This window comes from Semicossyphus pulcher, unplaced genomic scaffold (genome assembly GCF_022749685.1).
Source record: "Semicossyphus pulcher isolate SPU_LCO1_2020_fin unplaced genomic scaffold, fSemPul1.0.p SCAF_12, whole genome shotgun sequence".
In the NCBI taxonomy this organism is placed as follows: Eukaryota; Metazoa; Chordata; class Actinopteri; order Labriformes; family Labridae; genus Semicossyphus; species Semicossyphus pulcher.
Window position 1 is genome coordinate 18,994,762 of NW_027211626.1, and position 25,478 is coordinate 19,020,239.

At 39.7% G+C, this 25,478-nt stretch overlaps 1 protein-coding gene across 2 annotated transcripts in view; it reads left to right on the top strand.

The window, feature by feature from the left end:
* nckap1 (NCK-associated protein 1) overlaps positions 1 to 23,022 on the top strand; it is a 37,199-nt gene extending 14,177 nt beyond the window's left edge. For both annotated transcript variants that reach the window (XM_069658109.1, XM_069658108.1), the window contains 30 exons: positions 1,295 to 1,405; positions 4,341 to 4,427; positions 4,509 to 4,565; positions 4,690 to 4,832; positions 4,956 to 5,046; positions 5,348 to 5,485; positions 5,715 to 5,763; positions 5,862 to 6,018; positions 6,281 to 6,337; positions 6,791 to 6,887; positions 7,852 to 7,958; positions 8,055 to 8,187; positions 9,636 to 9,717; positions 9,848 to 9,906; positions 9,990 to 10,135; positions 10,275 to 10,407; positions 10,519 to 10,638; positions 11,339 to 11,478; positions 12,163 to 12,294; positions 12,594 to 12,812; positions 13,024 to 13,154; positions 13,279 to 13,376; positions 14,178 to 14,271; positions 14,802 to 14,884; positions 16,165 to 16,245; positions 16,335 to 16,428; positions 18,146 to 18,262; positions 19,206 to 19,315; positions 20,282 to 20,371; positions 20,753 to 23,022. In XM_069658109.1, coding sequence (XP_069514210.1) covers positions 1,295 to 1,405; positions 4,341 to 4,427; positions 4,509 to 4,565; positions 4,690 to 4,832; positions 4,956 to 5,046; positions 5,348 to 5,485; positions 5,715 to 5,763; positions 5,862 to 6,018; positions 6,281 to 6,337; positions 6,791 to 6,887; positions 7,852 to 7,958; positions 8,055 to 8,187; positions 9,636 to 9,717; positions 9,848 to 9,906; positions 9,990 to 10,135; positions 10,275 to 10,407; positions 10,519 to 10,638; positions 11,339 to 11,478; positions 12,163 to 12,294; positions 12,594 to 12,812; positions 13,024 to 13,154; positions 13,279 to 13,376; positions 14,178 to 14,271; positions 14,802 to 14,884; positions 16,165 to 16,245; positions 16,335 to 16,428; positions 18,146 to 18,262; positions 19,206 to 19,315; positions 20,282 to 20,371; positions 20,753 to 20,869 — 3,273 coding nt within the window. In that variant the 3' untranslated portion in view covers positions 20,870 to 23,022. The remainder of the gene's footprint in view (positions 1 to 1,294; positions 1,406 to 4,340; positions 4,428 to 4,508; positions 4,566 to 4,689; positions 4,833 to 4,955; positions 5,047 to 5,347; positions 5,486 to 5,714; positions 5,764 to 5,861; positions 6,019 to 6,280; positions 6,338 to 6,790; positions 6,888 to 7,851; positions 7,959 to 8,054; positions 8,188 to 9,635; positions 9,718 to 9,847; positions 9,907 to 9,989; positions 10,136 to 10,274; positions 10,408 to 10,518; positions 10,639 to 11,338; positions 11,479 to 12,162; positions 12,295 to 12,593; positions 12,813 to 13,023; positions 13,155 to 13,278; positions 13,377 to 14,177; positions 14,272 to 14,801; positions 14,885 to 16,164; positions 16,246 to 16,334; positions 16,429 to 18,145; positions 18,263 to 19,205; positions 19,316 to 20,281; positions 20,372 to 20,752) is intronic.
* Positions 23,023 to 25,478: the final 2,456 nt, after the last annotated feature.

Consider the following 25,478-nt stretch of genomic DNA (forward strand, 5'->3'; position numbering starts at 1 on the left):
TGAGTTCTCAACTATTCAATGAATCGCCAACTTTTTTGATAATCATTGGTGGGTAAATTAAATCACATTTATCTAATGTGTTAATATTTACTCCTTTTTTTTTACTTTTCTGTGACAGTTAGTCGTTAGTTAGTTGCTAAGCAATGGGAAAAATAAGATCAACATTTTTACAGTTTACAATTAGAGACCGGACAACTGGGGATTTACCCAACTTAAACTGTTATCAGGCAAATTGGATTTTGGTATTCAATACAAAGTTTCACTCCTCTTTTTCTTCAGTTCAGGGCCACACAAACCTACTATATCAGCATACACAGGTCTCATGTTTTACCTGTGTGATGGAAGGTTCCCTTTCAGTCGATTCACTCGGTACAACACATGTAGTACGGGATATCACACCCTTGCATGCCTGATATCCCATACTATATGTGTTGTACCTCGTTCTTCCCCTTCAGAGAACCGCAGTTATAGTCAAAACATTTTGTTGCAAACGGCCAGAGATTTTAACTTTTCCAGCAAACTACTTTTTTAGTGTTTCAAGTTGTGTTAACCCAATTCCAACTCTATCCTTAAAAGAACTGGATGAAGGATTTCAATTATCACAAATGACTAAGAAAAGCAGCCAAGCCTTACATTTAACAAGCTGGAACCAGACAATTGTTTGACATTCGTGCTTGAAAAGTTACTGAAACAATTAACCAATACTCAGAATAGTTTGCAATTAATTGTCTTTGCATTGGCTAATTAATTCATAGACTAATTGTTGCAGCTTCAATCAACTTTCAGCTCTCTGATATCCACAGCTCAGCAGTTTGAGAACCACCGTCTTTGTGCAGCAGTTGAACCTGGTTTATCTAAACATGAAAACAACACACTTCCCAACTTAATCCAGCAAAATCTGTGCTGCTGATTGTGAAACATTTTGGAACCTCCTTGTTGACACGTGCATCTTAATGGAAATATTAGACTGCACTCGCATCAAGTCTGTGTTTGTTTTCATGTCTGGGTTTTGTCACTGGCCTTCACTAAATATCAGTGGTGTCAGTATTTCATTCACCTGAACCCCTTCTCATATTGCGGGCCGGGATGAACCAGTTTTCTCTGTAAGCACAAACTGTGTCCCGGTGATGACCACACATCTAACACCCCTGACCATGATTATTATAGAACATGTTAGAAGTATAGAAGTTAAAGTAGAAATGTAGAATTAAAGAGTGTTTCAGTAGCAGCAGTGTGCTTAATGTGTTTTTATATTTTGTCTCTCCTCACCTCCTCTTCTCCTCTCCTCCTCCAGGCATGTGGCGATCCCAAGGCTAAGCCCTCCTATCTCGTTGATAAGAACTTGGAGTCGGCGGTTAAATTTATTGTCAGAAAGTTTCCTGCTGTGGAGACGCGGAATAATAACGTAAGTGCGCCTGCATGCATGTCTGCGCTGTGTAGGAAACGAGTGTCTGTTCGTTGGTATGCTTGCTTATGATTCAGGTGTGTAACTGGCAATACTGTCATATTTCAGTCTACACTACTACGACTAGGCCTCTTCAGTTGCTTTAAAATGTGTATCTGAGCAGATCTGAAAAATGTACAGAAAAAACCTGTTGTAATGATTATAATAGCATGTAGCATTTAGCTTAACCACGGTGTTGATTTCTACCGTGCAAGTGTTATTAACACATAATCAATTCTACTCTATTAGGACCTAATATTTTATGCAATTATTATAACATGTTTATTCAACCAAAATAAAATTCTGTTTTCATTGTAACCTGACACCGAATACATGAAGCCATTTTCTGGTATCGTACCGTGAAGATTTCATTAGTTTACCTCAAAGCTAACCAGTTAATCATTGCAGCACTAAAGTCTTTTACTTTGACAATTAGGAATGAACTGGTTATCAAAAATGCAGTAATTTTTTTTTTAACAGATTTGACAATAATAATTATATAATAAGCTATCAAACTGACGTGAATAATAAGTGACACGGTGTGAAATTTGCCCCCTCTGCTTTCAATTTTTTACTTGTATGGAATGACTTTTATTTTGAAATGCAGTGGACAGTGTTAAGTTAAATAGATTTACACTGTTTGATACCCCTGGATACTTTGTCGTTGCACAGACGTCTTTAATTTTACGGCTACAACCATTCTGAGTGAGTGTGTTTGAGAGAGTGTGTATCGAGTGAACTAAACTCATTATGAGTCATTGCTCATCAAACGTGTCCTTCAGCTTTACTTGTTAGCTTAGCTCAGCTCATAGCTTTGGCCTATGTGTTAATGTGGAAGTGTCATTTAGCGAACAGCTGTGTACGTGTGTGTGTGCGAGTGTTTGTGTGTGCGAGTGTTTGTGTGTGCGAGTGTTTGTGTGTCTAGCTAACTGCTTTATTCAGTATATCTGTGCAGAAATTGTCCCTTACGTTGTTTTCTGCTTTGTTTCTGTGTTTGTTTGTGTTCTGCATGCTAAACTTGGCTTATTCCGGACTTGTGCTTTTTGGTAAGTTTTTGTATCTAAGTTCATGTAACTCTTTGTATTTAAGTTTTGTAATAATGTAACTTTTTTTGTACCCGTTTTTTCAAGCTGTTTTTGGAGTGCGTTTTGCTTTGCTCTGCTTTCTCTCCTTCCTCTCTGCTCGCGGCTATTTTACTTTCTAACCTTCATCCACTGAATGACTGTGTGACTGCTTGTTAACTAGCTGGTTTACCTGCTGGCTGACTGCTAGTTGGTTAGATAGCTTGATAACTGAGCGGCTGCCTGCACTAAGGAGGGGATATACGTTTTGTTTTTTAAGCTAACATGGACTGTCTGGACGGGGATGACCGCCTGAGGCAGAATCCAAATCCTTAGAGATTAAAAATATATTCTTTCCTAATGATCTTCTGCTTGACTTTAGGTCAAAACTCCTTTCAACTCCTTGGTGCAGCCATGTCTCACACTCCTTACACTTTTCCACTTTATCTCTACAGCTCCCACAGCTCTGACCTGAGTCACACTCAGCTTTGGGTGCTCGGTTGAATTTACATGCAGGATGCTTCAGTCATTTCTGTCATGTAAATAAAGACGCTTTTAGCTAAAGATAGAGCTTGTTAAAAGATTTTTGTGGCAATCTTTTCAAGCTGAGCCTCTTTTCAAGTTTGGGTTTTATAAATTGCATCCACAGCTTATCTTTTTTTCCAGACATCAACAGGTACAGAAAAAGGGTTTGTCTTTTGGTGCTTTGTTCACAGATTGAATTTCCTTTCTCACTTCTTGTTTAACTGCAATGAAGACGCTACCGGGTGCTTTGATAGTCAGTTTTACTTTGGTCAAACATTATTAATCTGTACGTTCTTTTGAAGCAGGAACGTCGAGCTTTAAACACAAACTGATGTTTGAAGTCTCTTTAAACCCCAGACTTTTGTTGTCGGACCATTTTTTCAATCCTAAATAATTGGGGAAAAACTTGAAATTAAGAAAAGAAAACAGAAATGTTACTCAAACATAACTTAATGATGTCACTGGACTTTCATCAAACTGTCTTAAGTGAGTTTCCTGAATGGAAATGTTCTTCCAAAGTAAAATGACTTTATAAACATTTAAAGCGGGGTCTGTCTTTAAATATGGTCTCTGTTTCTATTTATCTGTTTCTTATATTATATTGATTGTATTCATGCAGGAAGAAAGAGTTACTACACTACATGTTGCATTCATCCATTCACACACTGATGGCAAAGACTTAAGTGCCAATCACCAATCAGATCTATGCCCATTCATACCCGAATGCTATGCCACCAGGAGGTTCAGTTGGGGTTCAGTGTCTTACCCAAGGACTGTAGCAGTCAGGGATTGAACCACCAACCTTTTGATTGAGAGACGACCAACTCTACCACTGAGCCACAGCCGAGTTTAGCTAACACTAGCTAACTCAGCAAACAAATTTTAGTCATTTTATTCAGTTAACTCCTCTTCTATTGATCCCTGAATGTAAACTTTTTTGATGGTTAGATGGCTAAGAATAACAATCGGTCAGACACAGATAGACTTCATATTAGCATTGGGTTGGTAAATTGGAACAGCACTTATATAATGGAAAATATAGTAAATGTAACATATGTACACACATACAGAATACACTAAGGGAACAGTAAGGACAGTCAGGTCAGTGTGTGATTTGTCAGCTCAGCTTTAAACCAGTGAAACTACACATTTCTAATGTGCATAAAGTACATGCAAAAAGCCAAAACCAGAGGTAAAGTGAGTGATAGCCAGGTCAGACTAAATATAAAAAAAGTCAATATGTTTTTAGTTGTTGATTATGTCATGACTGTATTCTAACTGCGTGCACTCTGCCGTGTTTACAGCAACAGCTGGCTCAGCTGCAGAAGGAGAAGTCAGAGATTCTGAAGAACCTGGCTCTCTACTACTTTACCTTCGTAGATGTCATGGAGTTTAAGGTGGAGAATACACACTGGTACACACACTAACGGTATACTGTGAGAGTGTGAAGGTATTTATATTGACTCTTTTATCTACAGGATCATGTGTGTGAGCTACTGAACACCATCGACGCCTGCCAGGTCTTCTTTGATATTGTGAGTGCAATACTCCAATGAGACTTTTAACGCTTATTGAGCTGTTGCTGTGGGGCTATTGTTAAAGTGAATGCTATTTTAGCGGTTAGAAAAATGCCCTTTTTTTCTTTTTGTTGTCTGTCAGACGGTGAACTTTGACCTGACCAAGAACTACCTGGATCTGGTGGTGACTTACACTACTCTGATGACAATACTGTCCCGCATAGAGGAGAGGAAGGCCATCATCGGGCTGTACAACTACGCCCACGAGATGACGCATGGAGCCAGGTGACTGAAACATACAAGCTCAGTTTACATCCAAATGGAGCGCAAATTCTAACTGAAGACTGAAGAAGGTCAAGCAATGAGCTTGGTATCTATACTAACGACTTCATTGTGTGTGTATCGCAGTGACCGTGAGTACCCCAGGTTGGGCCAGATGATCGTGGATTATGAGAACCCTCTGAAGAAGATGATGGAGGAGTTTGTTCCTCATGGAAAGGTTGGAAAGCTGTTCTAATATTCAGTGATTAACACAAACTAATTTGTCTTAGCGCTCTTTTAATTCGTTTTTTCCTCCACTGCAGTTGTTTATACACTTTGCCACGAACTACAGTACCAGAAAGCTCACTGTACACTGTTATTTTAGCTTCTTGTATATCAGAAATATTGAAAAAGAATTTTATTCAGTTAATACCCCTCCTCTGCTCCTTTCTCTTTCTTTTCTTCCTCTTGTTTCTCTCTCTTCATGCTGTCTTTCTTCTCTCCTCCTCCTCCTCCTCCTCCTCTCTCCCGTCCTCCAGTCCCTGTCAGACGCTTTGATCAGTCTTCAGATGGTTTATCCCAGGAGGAATCTGTCTGCAGACCAGTGGAGGAACGCCCAGCTGCTCTCTCTCATCTCTGCTCCCTCCACCATGCTCAATCCTGCACAGTCAGACACTGTTAGTATGAAGATAACCGCAACTGATCTATGGGGATTTTTCATTCTTTTTTATACTCTTTTTATCTAAAATAACGAGAAGTTAAAATTGTATGAACTAAAATCCAACAAGTGGTGACAGCTTTAGCCTGACGTTTTATATATATTTACTTGTATGTATATTAGTATTAATCAGTCGAAGTCACATCCTGATGATCTGAACCTTTCTGTCTGTTCCCTCTTGTCTTTAGATGCCATGTGAATACCTGTCACTGGACACGATGGAGAAGTGGATTGTTTGTAAGTACAGTAAAAACACGGATTCAAACCTTTTTTTAATGTTTGTTTTTGCCTCTGGTTGTTCCATCATAAACTCCTCCTCCTGTTGCTCTGTCCAGTCGGTTTCATCCTGTGTCACGCGGTGCTGAACAGCGACGCAGCAGCCTTGTCTCTGTGGAAGTTGGCTCTGCAGAGCTCCACCTGCCTCTGTCTGTTCAGGGATGAAGTCTTCCACATCCACAAGGCTGCAGAGGATCTGTTCGTGAACATCAGAGGGTAAGAGCAACTAAATGTGAAGAAAGACGACCAATTTTTTTACACACAAAAAAATCCACTGTGCTGTAGGTTACAGCTTCTGCAATCTCAGATCCTGTCGGCTATAGTCTGACGAGATATAGCCTCTTGAACATCTTGGTTTTTGCTATTCTTTGACATGCATTACATTTAACATTCTCAGACATCTTAAAACTTTATCACAGATACAATTGCTTGCCGTGTTTTTGCTCTTTTAACACAGATTTTATTCTCCTTTTTCCAGGTACAACAAACGTATCAACGACATCAGAGAGTGCAAGGAGCAGGCCCTGTCTCATGCGTACGTATATAATCGTGTTACTTCTCCTGTCATTGATTCTAACATGAATCTTCATCCAATCTTTGCTTTTTGTTCCTAACGCACAAAAAATATTTCCCATTTTCAGATTTATTTCTCTGCCCTCATTTTCGGTTTTATTCATTTATACTCCCGCTCACAGTCTTTCCCTGAGGGAGTCTCACGCAGAATCATCACCTTCTTCTTCCCTTTATCCCTCATTCAGCTTTCTCCCTGTTTTATCCTCCCTCTCTGTCTCATCTCGGCTCTTATCCTCTTACTGATTCTGTCTTCCCCTTTCATCTTCATTCTCATTCTTCTGCTGTCACTGCCATCTACTTACTTTTGTGCTTCTGCAGGATTGTCCTCAAAGTGTCAAAATACCATTTAACCATGATGCTTGTGCGTCTCGATGCTCCGCTCTGACTTCCTCTGCCTTCCTTCCTCTCTCTGCAGAGGCTCCATGCACAGAGAGAGACGCAAGTTTCTCAGATCAGCACTGAAGGAGCTGGCTACTGTTTTAGCCGATCAGCCTGGACTACTGGGCCCTAAGGTAATGACAGTAACAAAATAATAAACACTAAAATAACACCATAATCTGAGAGTCAGTTTCATACAAAACTGCATTAACCCTTAAAACTCTGGTCTGACAGTGCCAGCATTGATATTTTCTTTGAATATTTTAGCCTAGGTTCTACATATTACAGGCATATAAAGCATAAACACTCACACAAAATAAATGATGATTTATGAAAAATGTTTTTTATTAGAATTAACACACAAAACTGTAAAGTATAGAATCACTTCAGAAGTTATACAGATGTCTTTTCTTGGAGTATTTTCAAATGCTTCACATTTTTTTAATCTTAACAACCCAAAGGTCATTTAAGTTTTGTAAGTTATGCTCTGGCCATCATGGTGTTTATTTTATATTATTTATAAAGTATTTGCACACCTCCTGCAGCCTGCCACCTGTTCACTGCCACCCACGAGTTTTCACAAGGTTGTACACCGCACTTAGCGTCCTGTGATAAGTTCATCAGCCAGAGTAAAACTTGTGACGAGAGAACAGAAGTCATCGCTTTCAGCTCCAAAAAGAATAAAGGTCCTAGCTGTTGCTATTTTATAAGGTTTAATGTTGTAATGTTTCAATAAACATTGAAAATGTAACTTTAATGTCTCCATAGTAAGACTAACTTCTCTATGGGAGTGAGATCCTGTTTTGGCTGTTCTAAATGTCAGATATAGATCCATCTTGAAACATTACCATCTTAAGTAATGCTAAATAACTTCCTTAGCCCTGATAAACATCTAAATATGTTTATGAATATATTCTCCAGGCCCGGCTGACTCTAAACACTTGTGGTTCAGTGACTGTGAGAATGAGGTCGCTGTCTCCTCTTTGTAGTTTGTGCTGGAATTATTTATCTTGGGGATTTTTTTGCTGTTTTAAAATCTGTGTCTCTGTTTCTGCTTCCCTCCACATTTCTCTGTTCCGCCCTCTGTGCTCCCATTAGGCATTATTTGTGTTCATGGCGTTGTCGTTTGCCCGCGACGAGATCATTTGGCTGCTTCGACACGCAGACAACATCCAGAAGAAAAGCACAGACGACTTCATAGACAAGTACGCAAACATACAAGCCTGCATGAACACTAACACAGAAATTGATATATTACAAAGTGTACTTAAAAACAATCATTCTATTTGTGTGTTTTTCAGACACATAGCAGAGTTGATCTTCTACATGGAGGAGCTCAGAGCTCACGTCAGGAAGTACGGCCCTGTGATGCAGCGATACTACGTCCAGTACCTGTCCGGATTTGATGCTGTGGTGCTGAATGAGCTGGTGCAGGTATGAACACATTGCGCAGTCTCACTGAACATGCAGAGCTCTAAATTTGCACACACTTAACACTCATGAACTCCTAGACAAAATCAACATACATAGGACAGGATGCCGGGTTCCTGAATCTGTGTAATGTATATGCTATAAAACACGGTGACGGAGATGATGATAGTTATATCATCAACATACAGAAATGTTGTAAAATGTCACAATGGCAAAAATTCTTAATTGAAAGACAGCTGTGTGAAACAGTTACCTTTCATGTCTAACTTTAAGTTTTGGAAGCTTTACAGTTAACCGTCTTATTTTTGTTTTAATTTTATTTTCCCATTAGTTGTTGAAATCTAATTACATTGCATCTCTTTTTTTAATTTAAACTATCAAATCACTTAATAACAAAAAGGAGTAGGATGTCCAATCAGAAATTATGTTTTTGAGGCTGGTTTTGTTTTTATATTTTTTAGAACTTTCCAGACAATTTTTAATCTCAATCATGAACACTAAAAACAAAAGTCTGGTCTTAATTAATCTACATCGTTCGATACCTTAAAGTAATAATGTAAAACTTTTTCATTTAAATGTCTGTTAAGTCACTAACTATCGCCGAATGAGGTAACACAATGGTGACTGAGCCTGTGGCCCACTGCTGAAAGCCTTTGCATTTGCAGCATATCCTATTATTACAGACTGGGTGTCTGGTGCGACATTCGTGGAAAAAATCTCAAGCGGCGCCCAGTTAGTGACGTGTTTTCCATCACCCAGCAGTGGTTGATCTGTCAGAGATAGTAGGCGGAGCTAAGCGGCTGCACTTGGGGTTTCTGTAAGCATTGCGAGGAAACGGTAATCTACTATGGCTGAACAAACAAAGAAAAGATCGACGACTACACTTCAAAAACTATAACTTCAAAAATAAGTGAAAGTCCAAAGAAAAAGAAACAGATTCGATGCTCATATGAAGTCAAACAGTTTACAAACGAAAGCGAGGAAAATCAGGAGTTAGAACCATGACAGAGGGAGCCCGCCTTAGACATCTTTATTAAAGATTGTATTTTTATGTTTTTTGCCATAATAAAAAGGCAGTGATAAATCCTTTCCCCTTTTTTATCTTCTATAACAACTCCAGTGATTAAATCTCTTTGGATGCTAAATTTTAAAACGATATTTAAAACTATCTTTTATAATAAGGCAAAAAACAAATGTCCCAATGTTTCAATATAGATGTCACATAACTTATCATTTTTATTAGTATGTCATCTTTTTCTCAGAAATCTATTGCATGTATAAAGCATCAATAATTTTAAAACGAGTCTCTTTAGCATTCAGTAAAATATTACTTCTGATGATGCGTAGATGAATATTTCTGGCATTGCAGTCTTAAAGACTGTTCTGTAGAGCATACATGTTTCCACGCTGCACCTTTATAACCAGTTTTCTATCCTTTTATTGCCTGACAGAACCTGTCCGTGTGTCCAGAGGATGAGTCCATCATCATGTCTTCATTTGTCAACACCATGACGTCTCTCAGTGTCAAACAAGGTAAACGGTCACTTGCAATATTAAGAGCAGGATTACAGTAGTAGTAGTAACAGAAGCTTTTGTGCTCTTTAGTCAGGAACTTTCAATGTTGGTATGACAGATTTTTATTGTATTGTATTTTGTGTTACAGTAGAGGATGGAGAGGTGTTTGACTTCAGAGGCATGAGACTCGACTGGTTCAGACTGCAGGTGTGCACACACAGATCTAGTGTTTTTTTCCTAATGTGAATCAGTATTGCATAGATCTCTTTACATTGTTTTCCTCTCTGCAGGCCTACACCAGCGTCTCTAAAGCCAGCCTTGGTATAGCTGATCACAAGGAGCTCGGTAAAATGATGAACACCATCATCTTCCACACAAAGATGGTGGACTCTCTGGTGGAGATGCTGGTGGAGACATCAGACCTGTCCATTTTCTGGTGAGACACACACATATGCTCAAACAAAGCCCCAAATAAGGCTCATATGTAGAAAGTAACTTAAAGCAATTTAAATCTATCATAATCACTGGAGTATGTATATATAAGTTTTATTTCTGTGTTTTTCCCGTGCAAGTAGCTTCTACAGCCGCGCGTTTGAAAAGATGTTCCAGCAGTGCTTGGAGCTTCCCTCCCAGAGCCGGCACTCCATCTGCTTCCCTCTGCTCTGCACACACTTCATGTCCTGCACACACGAGCTCTGTCCTGAGGAGGTAATTACACGCATATGTGCAGAGACACATCAAACCTGGGTCTATATGTTTATGTTGATTACAACTTTCTTTTGTATTGGACCTTATGTGTTTGTATTTTTACCTCCGCAGCGTCACCACATAGGGGATCGAAGCCTGTCGTTGTGTAACATGTTTCTGGATGAGATGGCTAAACAGGCCAGAAACCTGATCACAGACATCTGCACTGAACAATGTACACTCAGCGACCAGGTAAGGACCCAAACACACACACACACACACACACACACACACACACGAACATAAAGGCAGCAAATTCAATAAACTAGTGATAACAACAAGAGTCACATCTGAGTAGAAAACTGGCAGAGAAAATCAAACAGTCTATGGAGACAACACTTTGTGAAATTGGCAAACCTGTTTGTTATTGTTCATTTTCAGCCGTTACTGTTATAAAAAAAATAGACGCAGATAAAAAAAAAAGGTGATCCAAGCTTTCTGATGTTTATTTGATTTATTTATGTACTGTGCTTTGCTAGCATCTCCCTGTTGGTATCAGCAGGTATATAAACGTCAAAAAAAAGAAACACTTTACTAATTATGAAGAAGAGCAAGTTTAAGATGTTTTCAGCTGTTATGAAGAAGCCCAGATAGAGAGATAAAAGGTTTCTGATGTACCACAGTTTAGCAGAACAGCAAGCTAGAAACACACAGCCATTTACACCATTTATACAACATTACATGCTGTCACATTAATGTTGTTAGTCCTTTGTTGATGCATGTCGTTAAAGCCTCTGAAAATGATCTCCATCAGTCTGCTCGTTTCACTTACTGTTCTAAAAACATCAGCCAGCCCGTGAATAATCGGGTGATTTCTCTATCCGTCTTCCATCTCTGTCTCTTTTCCTCCCTCTACCATCCCTCTCTTCTTCTTCAACCGTTTTGTCTCCAGCTGCTTCCTAAGCACTGTGCGAAAACCATCAGCCAGGCCGTGAACAAGAAGAGCAAGAAGGCGACGGGAAAGAAGGGAGAGCCGGAGAGGGAGAAGCCGGGAGTGGAGAGCATGAGGAAGAACAGACTACTGGTCACCAAGTGAGTCGGAAGTGTCTTTTCTTTCTGTCTCATTGTGCTTCTTTAAAGTAATGACTACAGTCCATTTCAGAAATGTTGACAGGAAGTAGGCGACGTGACGTTCATAAATGTACTGTCGGGGCTGATCATGCTGATTAAACATACATTTGAACACAGTTAGAAATAGTAAATGACATGCCGTATAAATAACACAACTGCAGCCCATAAGTCTATTTTTATTTGTTTTATAAAGAAACGTGTTGCTCCACCAGAACTCTGTCTACTTTTTATAAGGGTGTCAGAGTAGGTGGGGATTGTGTTTTGTTGGAAGCAAATAGACTTAAAGTCTGAAATCATAAAAAGTATGATTGTTAATATGGACTTGAAAACACACTGCGTTTATCTGGTATAATTTCCTCTATGTTTTTTTAAAAATCGCACAGATCAAAAAGATATTGCAATGTATGTTTTTCAATAACATGCAGACCTAGTGCATGTAGACACTAAAAAACTTCAGCCCCCACACAGGTTACTACTCAGTTTTGTTCTTTAAGGTTGGCAGGTCTGTTATTGTTATATTCTACCTCCATTTGTTTTCTGTTTTTCTCTACTGCATCAAAAATGATCTCTTCATGATGTGTGTGGACAAACTGGGCCTTTAAGTCCGTTTTGACCTTTGATGTTTTTCTCTTTTACTCTTCCCAGTCTGGATAAACTCCACACAGCGTTATCTGAACTCTGCTTCTCCATCAACTATGTTCCCAACCTGTCGGTGTGGGAGCACACGTTCACACCGAGAGAGTACCTCACCTCGCATCTGGAGATCCGATTTACCAAGTAAACACAAACACACGCAGATCAAAGGCTTAGTGTTGAAGCTTATTTTTGTCACATGTAGATAAAATAATAACAGAGTGTAGATCTAGTTTATCATCTTTAATCGACCTCCCAATAAAAAGTGAGATGTGAGTAAGGAGTGCAATAACTTAAATATCTATGAAAACAGATTCATAAAGAATGTTTGGATAAAAGTGAGGAGCTAAGAGTGTGTGCATTTAAATAAATAATGTTTGCAGGTGTACCTCCTTCTCTGCATGTTTTTATACCCCTGACTGTGTCCCTGCGTCTCTCTCTAGGTCTATAGTGGGGATGACCATGTACAACCAGGCTACTCAGGAGATAGCCAAGCCCAGCGAGCTGCTGACCAGCGTCCGGGCCTACATGACGGTGCTTCAGTCCATAGAGAATTACGTCACCATCGACATCACCCGGGTCTTCAACAACGTCCTCCTGCAGCAGACGCAGCACCTGGACAGCCACGGGGAGCCCACCATCACCAGTCTGTACACAAACTGGTATGTTTGAGCCCTGGGAGTTTTGCTGTAATCAAAGCAAAAGTATCTTCAAAAACATCTCTCTCAAATAATATTTCACTCCTGCAAGAAACTCTTTGATAGAAATGTCTCTCGTTTTCAGTGCCAACAGAAAGAAAGTTTTATCAATGCATCAAAGGGAGGTCTAAAACATGTAACCAGTACTGAGAAAATGTTCTGTGTGTGTGTTCAGGTACCTGGAGACGTTGCTCCGTCAGGTCAGCAACGGACACATCGCCTACTTTCCCGCCATGAAGGCCTTCGTCAACCTGCCCACAGAGAACGAACTGACTTTCAATGCTGAGGAATACTCTGACATCTCCGGTATGAATACGCACAAACTCTCACGTCTCATCAAAACTCATGGACAGTCCATTGGTTGCCTGTTATTGTCACATTTTTATGTTTTATCTGTTATAATTTTGTATTTGTTTGTGTGTTTTCACAGAGATGCGTTCACTGTCTGAGCTTTTGGGCCCGTACGGTATGAAGTTCCTCAGCGAGAGTCTGATGTGGCACATCTCATCACAGGTCGCTGAGCTGAAGGTATAAACATACAGTCACAGACATGTTCTCATTTATTCACAGCTTAAACCTTTATCAAAGGAACTGCCATAACATTCGGTGTACACTTTTAATACAATTTCTTCATCTAAAAAGTGGGCTGCATATAGAGGTGCAACCAATATACCAGTTTAAAATGCAGAGAGAAGTATGGCGCTATAATCAAGCTAAAGCTTCGTCACGGAGCACCAGTGCAGCCACCACTCTCACAACTATCAACATTACCGTAGGCTAAGCTCAGCTACCGCACCGGCAGCTGGCAGGATTGCAAACTTGACATGGCAAACAGATGGTACTGCACGTTGTGGATTAGCATCAATGTGTTTGAGGTTGCAAAAGCGAGGCTGATTTTCAGTTATTTGGATAGTGAGAAAGCCAGGACGGTTTAATTTGTGTGTTTTGAATGTGTTTCAAATGAAAATGAATTGAAATAGTGTTAAAATAACTTTTATATGTTTGTCCATTAATAAATAAATATAGAAAACGTTAATTCTCTCTGGCAGACCTCCAAAAACAGTGTCTTATATTCCAGTGCGACTTGGATCTTACAGTACTACCTTAACTAAAGCAAAAGTACCTATATCGTACTGTTAAAAAACAATGTTAGAAGTACAGGTCCTGCATTTGTATGATAACAAAAAATCCAAATGTATTATCACATTTCCATATTACTGTTCTACTATTTTACGTTCAATCATAAGGATCTATAAATTGTATCTAAATCTTTAGAAAGGAATTGAAACGTGCAGTCATAATACTGTGTTCTTGTTTGTCTCCATGTAGAAACTGGTGGTAGAAAACATGGAGGTGTTGACCCAGATGAGGACGAGCTTTGACAAACCAGACCACATGGCCGCCCTCTTCAAGAAACTCACCTGTAAATCAAACACACACAGCACACACACATGCATGGTACCATCTCATCACTGCTAGATCCTGATATTGTGGCAACTCTTAGCCAAACGGACCAAATCTGGCGTCTTGTTGTTATGGAAATCTTTCCAGGAGGTAACACAGCTTGTGTTTGACTACAGTCACACTCCTCAAAGAGTCACATTCCTTGGTTGACAGTCTGCTGTCTGGACTTGCCTCATGTATGTGTAAAAGATTGTCAGTGTTGATTTGACAAACCACGTCTGCATTGTCCTGTGTTAAGATGTGATGATCAATGTACTAATATCAATAGTGACAAAGCAGACTTGACTGAAAGAAAATACAAAGTCAATACAGCAGAGCACAGAGCAGAAGCCTAAAGTAATGTGCTTCCTTGTAAATGAAATCTTCCTGAACTGGTGAACTGCTGAATTGATATTGATTATTATGAATATTACTGCAGTCCACTGACTTTACGGCTTTCTCTCTCTAACGTTTGCATCCTCACTGAGCTCTGTTTTTGTGTGTTTGTAGCTGTGGACAGTGTGCTGAAGAGAATGACCATCATTGGAGTCATCTTGTCATTCCGCTCCCTGGCTCAGGAGGCGCTGAGAGACGTAAGACTCACACTCACACACACACACACACACACACTATTCTTGTTCCAACCATAACATGTTGTCTTGGCCAAATTGAACCATGGTTTTTGGGTGGTTTGGACCAACAACCATTGATATTACAGGATGTTCTGACAAGTTATGGTCAGATTCGCTAAAGAAAAAACAACCCACCTAACAAAATGTGCCACAGTAGACACAGAAAATAATTGAAAAGTGACTGAACTTTTAATGTCCTCTCTGAGAGGATGAGGGAGATAATTGACAAACATGCCGGCATCAGACGCACATCTGTCAACAAACCAATAAAAACAGCATATGGAGACACAGCTCGCGTAGTTGATGGGGGACAGGATGTTGTCTGTCATGTGTAGTTATTAAGTGGGTTCACATAATTACAATATGAAACCAAACCGAACCGAATCAGGCATTGAGGGTGCTCTCACACCTTTCAGTTTTGTCTGTTTGGTCCAGACCAAAGGTGTTAAATAAAATGTTACTGCCTTGTAATTCTGGTCCAGTTCATATTCAAACCTACTGTTTACAAATGAATAGAGAAGAACAAAACATGAAGTCCTACAGGCTTACAATAATTGGACAGTTTTGGTTATTGTCATCACCATCAATTAATTCTCTTGTCGGACACAAGTTGATCAGATTTTTTAAGAGCTCTTCAAGGCACTATAACATATTTAATAGCAGCAGGAGCATCATCAGCATTATTTGTAATATTTCTCTGCAAATCGACAACGTGTTATGAGTGGTGACTGTAGAGTCAAGAGGATAAAAAGGCGTCTGTATAGAGATACTGCAGCGAAGTAGTAGTTTGGGATTAGAGTGTATTGCAATTGCAAAACTACTGCTTTTGATGTCACACGGGTTAAATACACGTGTACTTTGCTTACACAGATTCACTTTCAAATCCCATCCTGAATATACGCAATCAGTTGATCTAATAGTTTAGCTGTTGAACTGATGCTTAAATCTCACGTCTGCAGTATGCTGTGAAGCAAAGAGACCAACCACAGTATAATGAAGCTAATGAGTGTCCTCTTAGAAAGAATGAAGAGACCCTCTTCTTCAAAAGGTCTCGATCTGGCTGTGGTTTGTTTGCCTGGTTAGTTATTTTTTAGTTAGTTAGTTATTATTTATACAGGCTGAAAAACGTCAGAGTCACCAGGGTTTGTTTTAACTGACCAACACATAAAATAATGTTTCTTCTTTTTGACTCCTGATGCTTTATTACCTTCTCACTAGACTCTCTCTCTCTCTCTCTGCAGGTGTTATCCTGTCACATTCCTTTCCTGGTCAGTTCAGTGGAGGATTTCAAAGACCACATTCCCAGAGAGACAGACATGAAGGTAAAAACACTCCTCCAGAAACATAAGAATAAAATAACCTGCTAACCTGATTTCACCGTCTCCTCATGATTATATCTGACTGCTTTCAGGTGGCCATGAACGTCTACGAGCTGTCATCAGCAGCGGGTCTTCCCTGCGAGATCGACCCGGCTCTGGTGGTGGCTCTGTCCTCACAGAAAAGTGGTGAGAGACTCACAAACACAAACAGTATGAAGCTTTTATACATCTCCTCTTCTAATCACAGTCTGTGTGCATGTGTTTATTCAGACATGCTATTTAACTTGTTCTGTCTGATGTGTGAATAAACACCCTGATCACTTTTAACACCTAGTAACGACCAGACACTGTGCCCTGTTTTTAACTGCACTGGTTTTTAGTCTAATTAATTGCTGTAGAGTGGGCTGTAAAAAGCAAAATGACTAGTCGCTTCTCTTGTTATGATGCTTTTGTAGATAATTCATATGCTAGTAGTTGAGCCATGGCACATATGAGGTTAGAAATATAAGTAACGCATTTAATGTGAGTAAAACCTGATGAAAAGAGACTTAAAAGATATAATCTCGAAGATCTCAGTTTCGTTCTCTTTGGCGACACCTATGGCGACAAGCGGTAATTGTGGGAGCACACTTCCCAGATATCCAGACAGCATGTGTGATGTCCACGGTTGGCTCTGGTTGTAACTCTTGATTTCCCTCGCTGACGGTCGCTTTCCTTTTTCGACTGTTTGCCTTCATCTGAACGTCGAAGTTCATCTGAGTCTTGTTGAAGTTGTATCTGTCGTCATCGATCTTTTCTTCGTTTGTTCAGCCATAGTAGATTACTGTTTACTCCCAACACTTGCAGAGAGCGGAAAAGCAGCTGCTTAGCTCCGCCTACCCTCTCTGGCAGACCAACCACTGCTGGCTGATGGAAAACGCGTCACTAACTGGGCGCAGCTTGTGATTTTTTTTTTCCGTGAATGTCGCACCAGACACAAATGCTGTTTTCGAAACCGCATACTAACGTACTGCCTACTACATACTCAAACAGTATGTACTGCATACTGCCTACTAACCTGACTATTAGGATGCCGGTGGCATCATACTCAGAGCCGTCTTCTCCGTATCACGTGACTTAATCGTTTACGTATGTCCGGTCTGATCTCCGGTCCATCTCCGCCATAGTAGAAGCTGAATAGCCGCAATGCATTTTGGGACGGTTCAGTACATCCAGTGAGCTCCCGTCTCAAACATCCGGGCCGATCTAGTATACATCCGGGTATTTCTCGCATACACAAAATTGCATACTATGAGATGGGAACGCATGACATACTCAATTTTACGTCACGGTTTCGGACACACCGCAAGTCTGTCATACTGCAAATACAAAGGCTTTCATCAGTGGGCCATAGGCTCAATCACCATTGTGCTACCTCATTCGGTGATGGATAGTGACTTAACAGACATTTATTTAAATGAAAATCTTTGAGATTATTACTTTATTATAAATCTCTGTTTCTAACTTACTGAGGATTTTGAGGCTTTTGTAAGCTTGTGGCTGCAGTTTCACCAACAGCTTCACAGAGGTCACTGAATAGTTGTTACTGTTCTGTAATGAGCTTCATATTTGACAAATAATTCTGATTAAATGTATTTTTGAAACTATTTTCTACAGGAAAACTAAGCATAAATCTTCCGACTACAATCACATTCTGATAAAGAGAATTTTATTACAAAAAATGTGCATCTCATCCATATTTGAAGCTCATGACAGACTTTGAGAGGCTGATAAATAAAGGGGCTCACAAAGAGACTGAAAGGGTTAACTGAAAAGACTTTGACAAAATGCCATGATTTTGATTAATAAATTAAACTAGCAGTGTGACACGTTTCTGCTCTGATGAGGGTTTGTATCTGTGCAGAGAACATCAGTCCGGAGGAGGAGTATAAGATCGCCTGTCTGCTGATGGTGTTTGTGGCCGTTTCCCTGCCAACACTGGCCAGCAACGTGATGTCACAGTACAGCCCCGCCATCGAAGGTCAGACACCGTGCTGTTGTGTTTTTTGTTCCAAATCCTGGTCTCTTAAACTGATGAACAAATCTTTTGTTATTATTAGTATTACACACATGAAGTTGTGTGTGTATATGATGTGATCTATAAATGTTAGTTTGTATGTTGTGGAAACCAGTTCGGCTCCTGAGAGCGGCGCATGAGAAACACACACATTAAAGGAAACGTAATTTGCTGCATCAACGGCAGGAGAGGATTCTGCATGTAGATGAGATCGACCTTCTGCCCTCAGATTGATTCACTTGTGCGCACGAGAGCCAAATCATCATCTCTATTACATTCACTTTTTACTCCATTTTAAAGGTCTGTTTCTGAGCCGTCTCCTGTTTTAACCTTACTCGTTCCTTTTTGTTACTATATCAAGATTCATCAGTTAAATAAACCTGATGTTCGGTCGAATAGAGACGCACCGGTGTGGTAAAAAAAGAGGCTTTTGATGAGGTATCAAAGAGGTTTGTCACTCAGAGATGAATTATCAAGACATTGCCTTCTAACAACCTTGAAATGAAAGGCGCCATTGTTAATAAGGGACATTTGAAAAGGATAATGAGCTGTAATGGGCTCCACCATTGTTAGTATGCAGACCGCATAATGGCGAGCAATTGGTTTTCCGACAGCACTTCTGAATACATGGCGCCCGCACAGGCTCACTAACCATTTTGTGGACGTACAATTACACCCACGTTTTATATTCACTCTCTTTTCGTGCATCTCACTTTCACATGTAATGTCAGAATAAAATAGTCAGAAATGTAACTCCAGGTTTTGCATCCTTGATAATTCCGCCTTTGCTGTGAAACCTTTAAAGAGCCACATATGTCTGAAATGAGACCAGAGTTACTTCATTTCCAAACACAGGTGATGTCTTCATGTTCTCTTACTAACCATGTGTGTCTGCTGCCCCCTACAGGCCACTGCAACAACATCCACTGCTTGGCCAAAGCAATCAACCAGATCGCTGCTGCTCTTTTCACCATCCACAAGGGGAGCATAGAGGACCGGCTCAAAGAGTTCCTGGCTGTAAGATCAGAAGAACATTTCTGTGTCTAACTGTTTGTCACCAACATACTGAACAACCTCCTCCCTTCATTCCTCTGACAGGACAGGATGCTCAAATGTTGCCCTCTGCTTGCTAATAAGTTCATATGCAATTTAAAATGATTGAGCTAGGCTGAGTTGGAACATGTTGGAGTGTCCATTGATTAACAAAAACACAATTGTTGATCATAGGAAGCAGTAAAATTAGTCATGGCCTCTTTCATACATTTGCATTAAAGGAGCAATTCGCCCCTGGAAAAAGCCAGTTTCGGTCAAAGCTGGTGTTCTCTGTATTTGATAGAAGAAATAATATTTGAAATTGGCGCCACAGCTGTGGAGGAAGTTGTACAAACAACTTGTGGTTTCTCCCATTCTACATTCCTACAACACCCAGCATGCATTGTGCCCCTCCCTCTGAAAGGAACGCCCCAGCGAGAGAAGTTGGAGTGAAATACTACACTTTTGCTACAGGCAATGACTCAGAGCGGTACAGAATCTGAAATACGACGAGAATATACCGGTAGACCGTCTAAATAATCTTCAGGTCTGCAGTCTACATTTCAAACGTGACGATTTTAAACGAGACATGACATCGGAGGCGGGCGTCCTAGATTGAGGAGGTGTAGTCTAGCGAGCTCCCTGGCTCTGCCAGACGACACGTTTTACATCGTCTGGTGGAGGTTATCCAGGGAACAATTGGACAAGCAGATAAGCGCCCTCCAAAGGCACAGAGCGAAATTACATGTTTTTTTTACCATAATGACATTAGCTCCTCATAATAGCATGATAGGACTGAGGTTGAAAAACTGGCCCTTTAAGGTAGTTGATGGAGCAGATTTAAATTTTTTATTGCTGGCATTTACAAATTTAATCCAATCTTGTCAACAATGAAAACAAAACAATACTTTCTCTACCTCCTTTAACTTATTTCTCTTTGTCTGTGTGCAGCTTGCCTCGTCCAGCCTGTTGAAGATCGGCCAGGAGACGGACAAGATGACGACACGTAACAGGGAATCTGTTTACCTGCTGCTGGACATGGTGAGAGAGATTGACAAAGGATGCTTTTAAACCTGTAGTTCACTTCATTTGGTTTGGATAAGAGGAACCAATTATACATTTGCCCTTTTTATACAAACCTGCAGCAATGAAACATAAATAAGTCATCACAGAAAACTGTACTGTGAACGGCACAATGCGGATTGTGAAATATAGCGGTTAGCTTAGCTTTAGTCTAATTTTCCCGGCTCCCACATATCTTATTTTAGGAGCTAATTTGAGTGATATACTCACACTCTATCGAACTCTTTCCAATAAATATGATGGTATAACTTCACACAGCTACACAATAACATTTTAAAATCATATTAATTAAAGTGAACATATCTCAACAGTGTTTCCGTCTTCTCTTTTGTGTTTCAGATTGTGCAGGAGTCTCCCTTCCTGACTATGGACCTGCTGGAGTCCTGCTTCCCCTACGTCCTGCTGCGAAACGCCTACCACGCCGTCTACAAACAGAGCATCAGTGCTAACGCATAGACACACACTAAACACAGCAAAGGTCCACCATACTGTTCACCATCAGAGCGTCGGCGCTCGTTTACATAGACACATACTACAACAAAAACACACTAATAACACGCACTGACTACAAACTAAACACACTAAACTATGCCTAAAATGCCTCAACGTACTATTCTGACAAAAAAAGCATCAGTGTGTGACATGTACATAAAAATGTTGACACATTGTGGTGTTTAAACAAGCCCACGACAAACACACTGAACGCCAAAAGAACATACAAGACTTAACAATTCAGTGCACAGAAAATCAGACAAAGCAGACACACACACACTAGCTGGATGAAGTTGGGGGATCAGTGTCTTTATTTTAATCATTGTACTTTTTCATGATGTTGCCAGGGACCATAACCATAGCAACACATAATATACCATATGTTTGGTTGGTATAAAAGATCAAAAATATAAATATATAGTATATATATAGTTGACACTAAAATATTTTTTGTTCTTTTTTTTCCATAAAGATTTGAGATTTTTAGTGGCCAGCTGACGACTTTATGTGGTGATGGATTTGGATGCTTACTTTGGGAATGCAAATGATGTGATGTGGGTTCTTCTTCTTATTTTTGCTTTTATGGAGGAGGGCGGGTGTGGATTCCTGGTGTTGATAATGAAAGACATGTTGCTTGTTAATGTAAGTTTACACTAAAACACACACTGACAGACATCCTGAGCAGATATAAACCTAAAACACACACACACACTAATCTTCATAAACACAGACATTTGTATAACATGGTGATATTTTCTTTCTTTTTCCAAGATAGTCGTAACATGAGATTTTTGTGGGTAAAGATATAATATCTGTATTCTACTTTGATGTGAACTGAACTCGTCTGTTTTTAATGTTTATGTTTTGTTATTTTTATGATGACGACAATGATGATGACGATTTGCCAAAATGTGTTGACACTAAAAAACTTGTGTATCAGGGCTTGAAAGTGGTGGAGTGTTTGGGTATTAATGGGTGAAATACCATTTTAAGTGTTGAGTTTAACGATGGACGATCCGGAAACAATCCGCCTGAGTCTGCGGCAGCTCGGTTAAACAAAAAGGGTTACACACAAACTTTTACAGAGGGAACAAACCAGTTATACTTCCACTAAAAAAAACCTTCAGTATGCCTGCAAATATTCCTCACAGCTGTTGTTAGTCAACTCTCGGAGTTAATTAAAGTTCAAGGCAGTGCAAAATATAATTTATATGATCACTTTCAAAATCATTTTTTGCAGCTTCTGAAAAGAGGATGAGATGTTCTTTTCTGTGTCTAATTTTTTGAACAGTTGCAGCCTTATAGTGCTGGCCACCAGCAACTGGAGGGACAGTGCCTTGCTCAAAGGCACCTTTAACAGCAGCTGTCGAAGGTCCAACCATCCACGTGCTCCGGTTAGATAACATTTAGTACTTAACCTTTAAAAGAAATTTAACCAATTCCTGAACAGAGAAACCTTTAAATCCTGATTGATCTCAGACCTGTGAACAAAAACCTGGAGCTGCAATAAGACAAAAATAAATGTGTGTATATACATATATGATGATGTTTTCACTGCATTTATAAGCCGCGGTCGATGGGACATCCTCCAGTGAACTTCACGTGTGAGCAGTTACATTTTTGCGAGGTTGAACGGGATCTTTTTAGGACAGACACACAGATGAACGACTTTTACAAAGTGCAGTCTGATTATTTTTCTCTCAATCGAGGCATGGCAAAGGGCTACATACTGAGACACAAACCATGCTCCCTTTATGCCAGCCCTCTGCTGATGTGTGACTAACACCAGGGATATGTCTGAAAGCTCATGCTGCATACTATTTTACTCCGGACTGTTGAACTCCAGAAGCAGCTGCAAAGTGAAGTCGCATTAACAGTATGTAGCAGGAACACTAAAAACTAGACACGTGTGCACTGTACGGTAGAACACATGTCTACATGTACTGTGTATTTAGTCAGTAGTGTGCGTTATCAGCTTGTAAGGACAGATCCTTGGTCTCATTCTGCCATTTGATGTGGAATGGTTGCTGTTTTCTTTCTAACCTTCTTTTGTGTCTCTGATTCCACCGTGTAACTTAAATGAAATCAAATAAACTTTAGGGCTGTGTCAGACCTGAGCTGTGAGTGTGTCGCACTGGTTCGTGCACATGGCTGACGTGAGGTGATGGTAAGTGGAAATGGGTTTACTTATTAATGCCAGGAGATGACACCTGTCAGTAAGTCTTACCTTGTGTAAACAGATGATGACGCAGAGACTCAGTCGGGCTGCTTTACTGCGTCACGTTTTGCCACTTAAGGTCGACTGAACTACTTAAAACAAATATATAAAAAGGAAATTAAACAACACAATTAACAGGTCTTGTTTGTTGAAATTAATCTCTCAACACTCAGTTGATTAAAGCCAATTACACCAATAAGACCTGAAGAAGCCGGTGACCTTTAGCATGTGCAGAACAAAGTTTTCTACCTGCTCATTACTTTAACATCTGTTAGTTAATTTACATTCTATCTGTTGATTAATACTTGAAACCCTTTCATGCCTGGCAGCCTCTACAGTACACAGATAATTGAAAGATTTTTTTTTAACAATTTACTTTGCATGTCTGGGGTTTGGACATGGTATCACAAAGTACCTGCACTGTTCCATTTGGCTAAGATCTTTGTATTTCTTTAGCGTCTATAACATCCAAAATTCAAAATTACAAGGGAAGGGGTTGAAAAGGAGACGCATCACGTACCTCAGGATCAACTATTAAATCAAACAGAAAAAGAAAATATATTTCTAAAGATGTTAGAAAAACAATTTCTTGTAAATTTTTTCCCATGTCTAAAGTACATCCGTCCCCTCCAGTGGACGTTATCCCCCCTTTTTCTATCTTGTATTCAGAATTTGCCGCTGTGTGTTTTATTCAGTGACGATATAATTTAGACTTTAATAGTTTAAGTTTTACTTCTCGTTGTGCTGATGCATGGTGTCCACTGCAGTGGACGGATGAATAACTCCCTCAAATACAATTTTGTAAGAGTAAAAGAAGAAAATTAAAAAATACATCTTAATGATTTATTAATTCTTACATTAAATGGTTAATTATCAACTGTTTATTTTATGTTTTACACAAAACAATTCCCCCTGGTATGGCACCTGTAACAAAATGTGTTGTCTAAGGGAATAACAAAAATATGATAAATTGTGGACATTTATGTGGTTGCGTTTGGCAGCCAGCAGGGGGCACCCCAAGAAAAAGAAAATACCTATATACAGCTCTGGAAAAATTAAGAGACCACTCCAAATGTTCCTAAAATCAGCATCTCTCCCTACATGTCATGGTCAGCCCAATCCAGATCTGAACTCCATTAAAAACCTCCTGAATGTGATCAAGAGGAAGATGGACGACGGAGTGGCCTCACGTCACCCAACAACAATGTGACAGACTGGTGGAGAGCATGCCAAGATGCATGAACGCTGTAGTTAAAAACCAGGTCATTCCACCAAATATTGAAGAACATCTGAAGAACATCTTTCATGAATCTTTTGCATCTTAATCAGTCGTCATTTTCTGCAAATAAAAGACCTCAATGACAATATTTTATTTGGTAGTAGTGAAAAAATGTTGCATACAATAAAACAAAAGCTCATTTTACACAAACACAAACCTGTAAATAGTAAAACCAGAGAAAAACATTTTTGCAGCGGTCTCCTATTTCGTGGAGTTGTATTTGAAGATGGCATTAAACTCTGATATTAAAATATCCTACATTCTAATATTTTATGGTCAAGCACGCATAAAAAAAAAGAAATGCTGACATTTTATTGCTGTTGTTGTATGTTAGAGTGATACAAACTGCACACAGAGATTAACAGAAGAAGAAAAAAGTATCACCTCATCCAGTTTATTGAAAAATGAGTCAAAACCTGTGCTGGTCAACTGTAAACTCATATTTACCTTTCATGTTTGGAGCACCTGTTACAGCAGCAGAACCATGAGTGTGTGTGATGAGAGACAAAGGGTAATGTCCACGTAGTAAAACGAAAAATACCTAAAAGCAGGAAAGAAAGTGGCAAGAGCATCTTTATGACCAGATACAACCAAACACACCCTTTTGGCAGCAGACATTTTGACATAAAGTTTAGGCTGATTGTGGCACTAATGCACTTTTTCTTTGGTCAACCATCTTTAAATACCTGATCAGGAAAGAAGAAGAAAAAAACTTCTGGAGCGAAACGGCCCAAAAGATCAGCTGTTAATGCTGCAGACACATGGATTCACACAGATGGTGGCCCCGGTCTCCCCTACGTAACAACAGCATGCCAGTTTAATTTGCTTCACCTTAATTTACCGCCTGCTCTTGTCTTAAGTTATTTTTGGTTTGCCATCTACCGTCTGCCTGGTTCTGTGTAAATGCAGCATAAGACTTACTACGAAACCAGATCATGGTAATATGGTTTACCTGAATTAGGACGAGTACAAAACCTGCGTTATTTCTAAAAGTGTGCCATTAAATTAACAGTCATTTAATTAGCTATAGCAATCATGTTATAATTACTACTTGAATGAGAGGTTAAGTCAGCTGG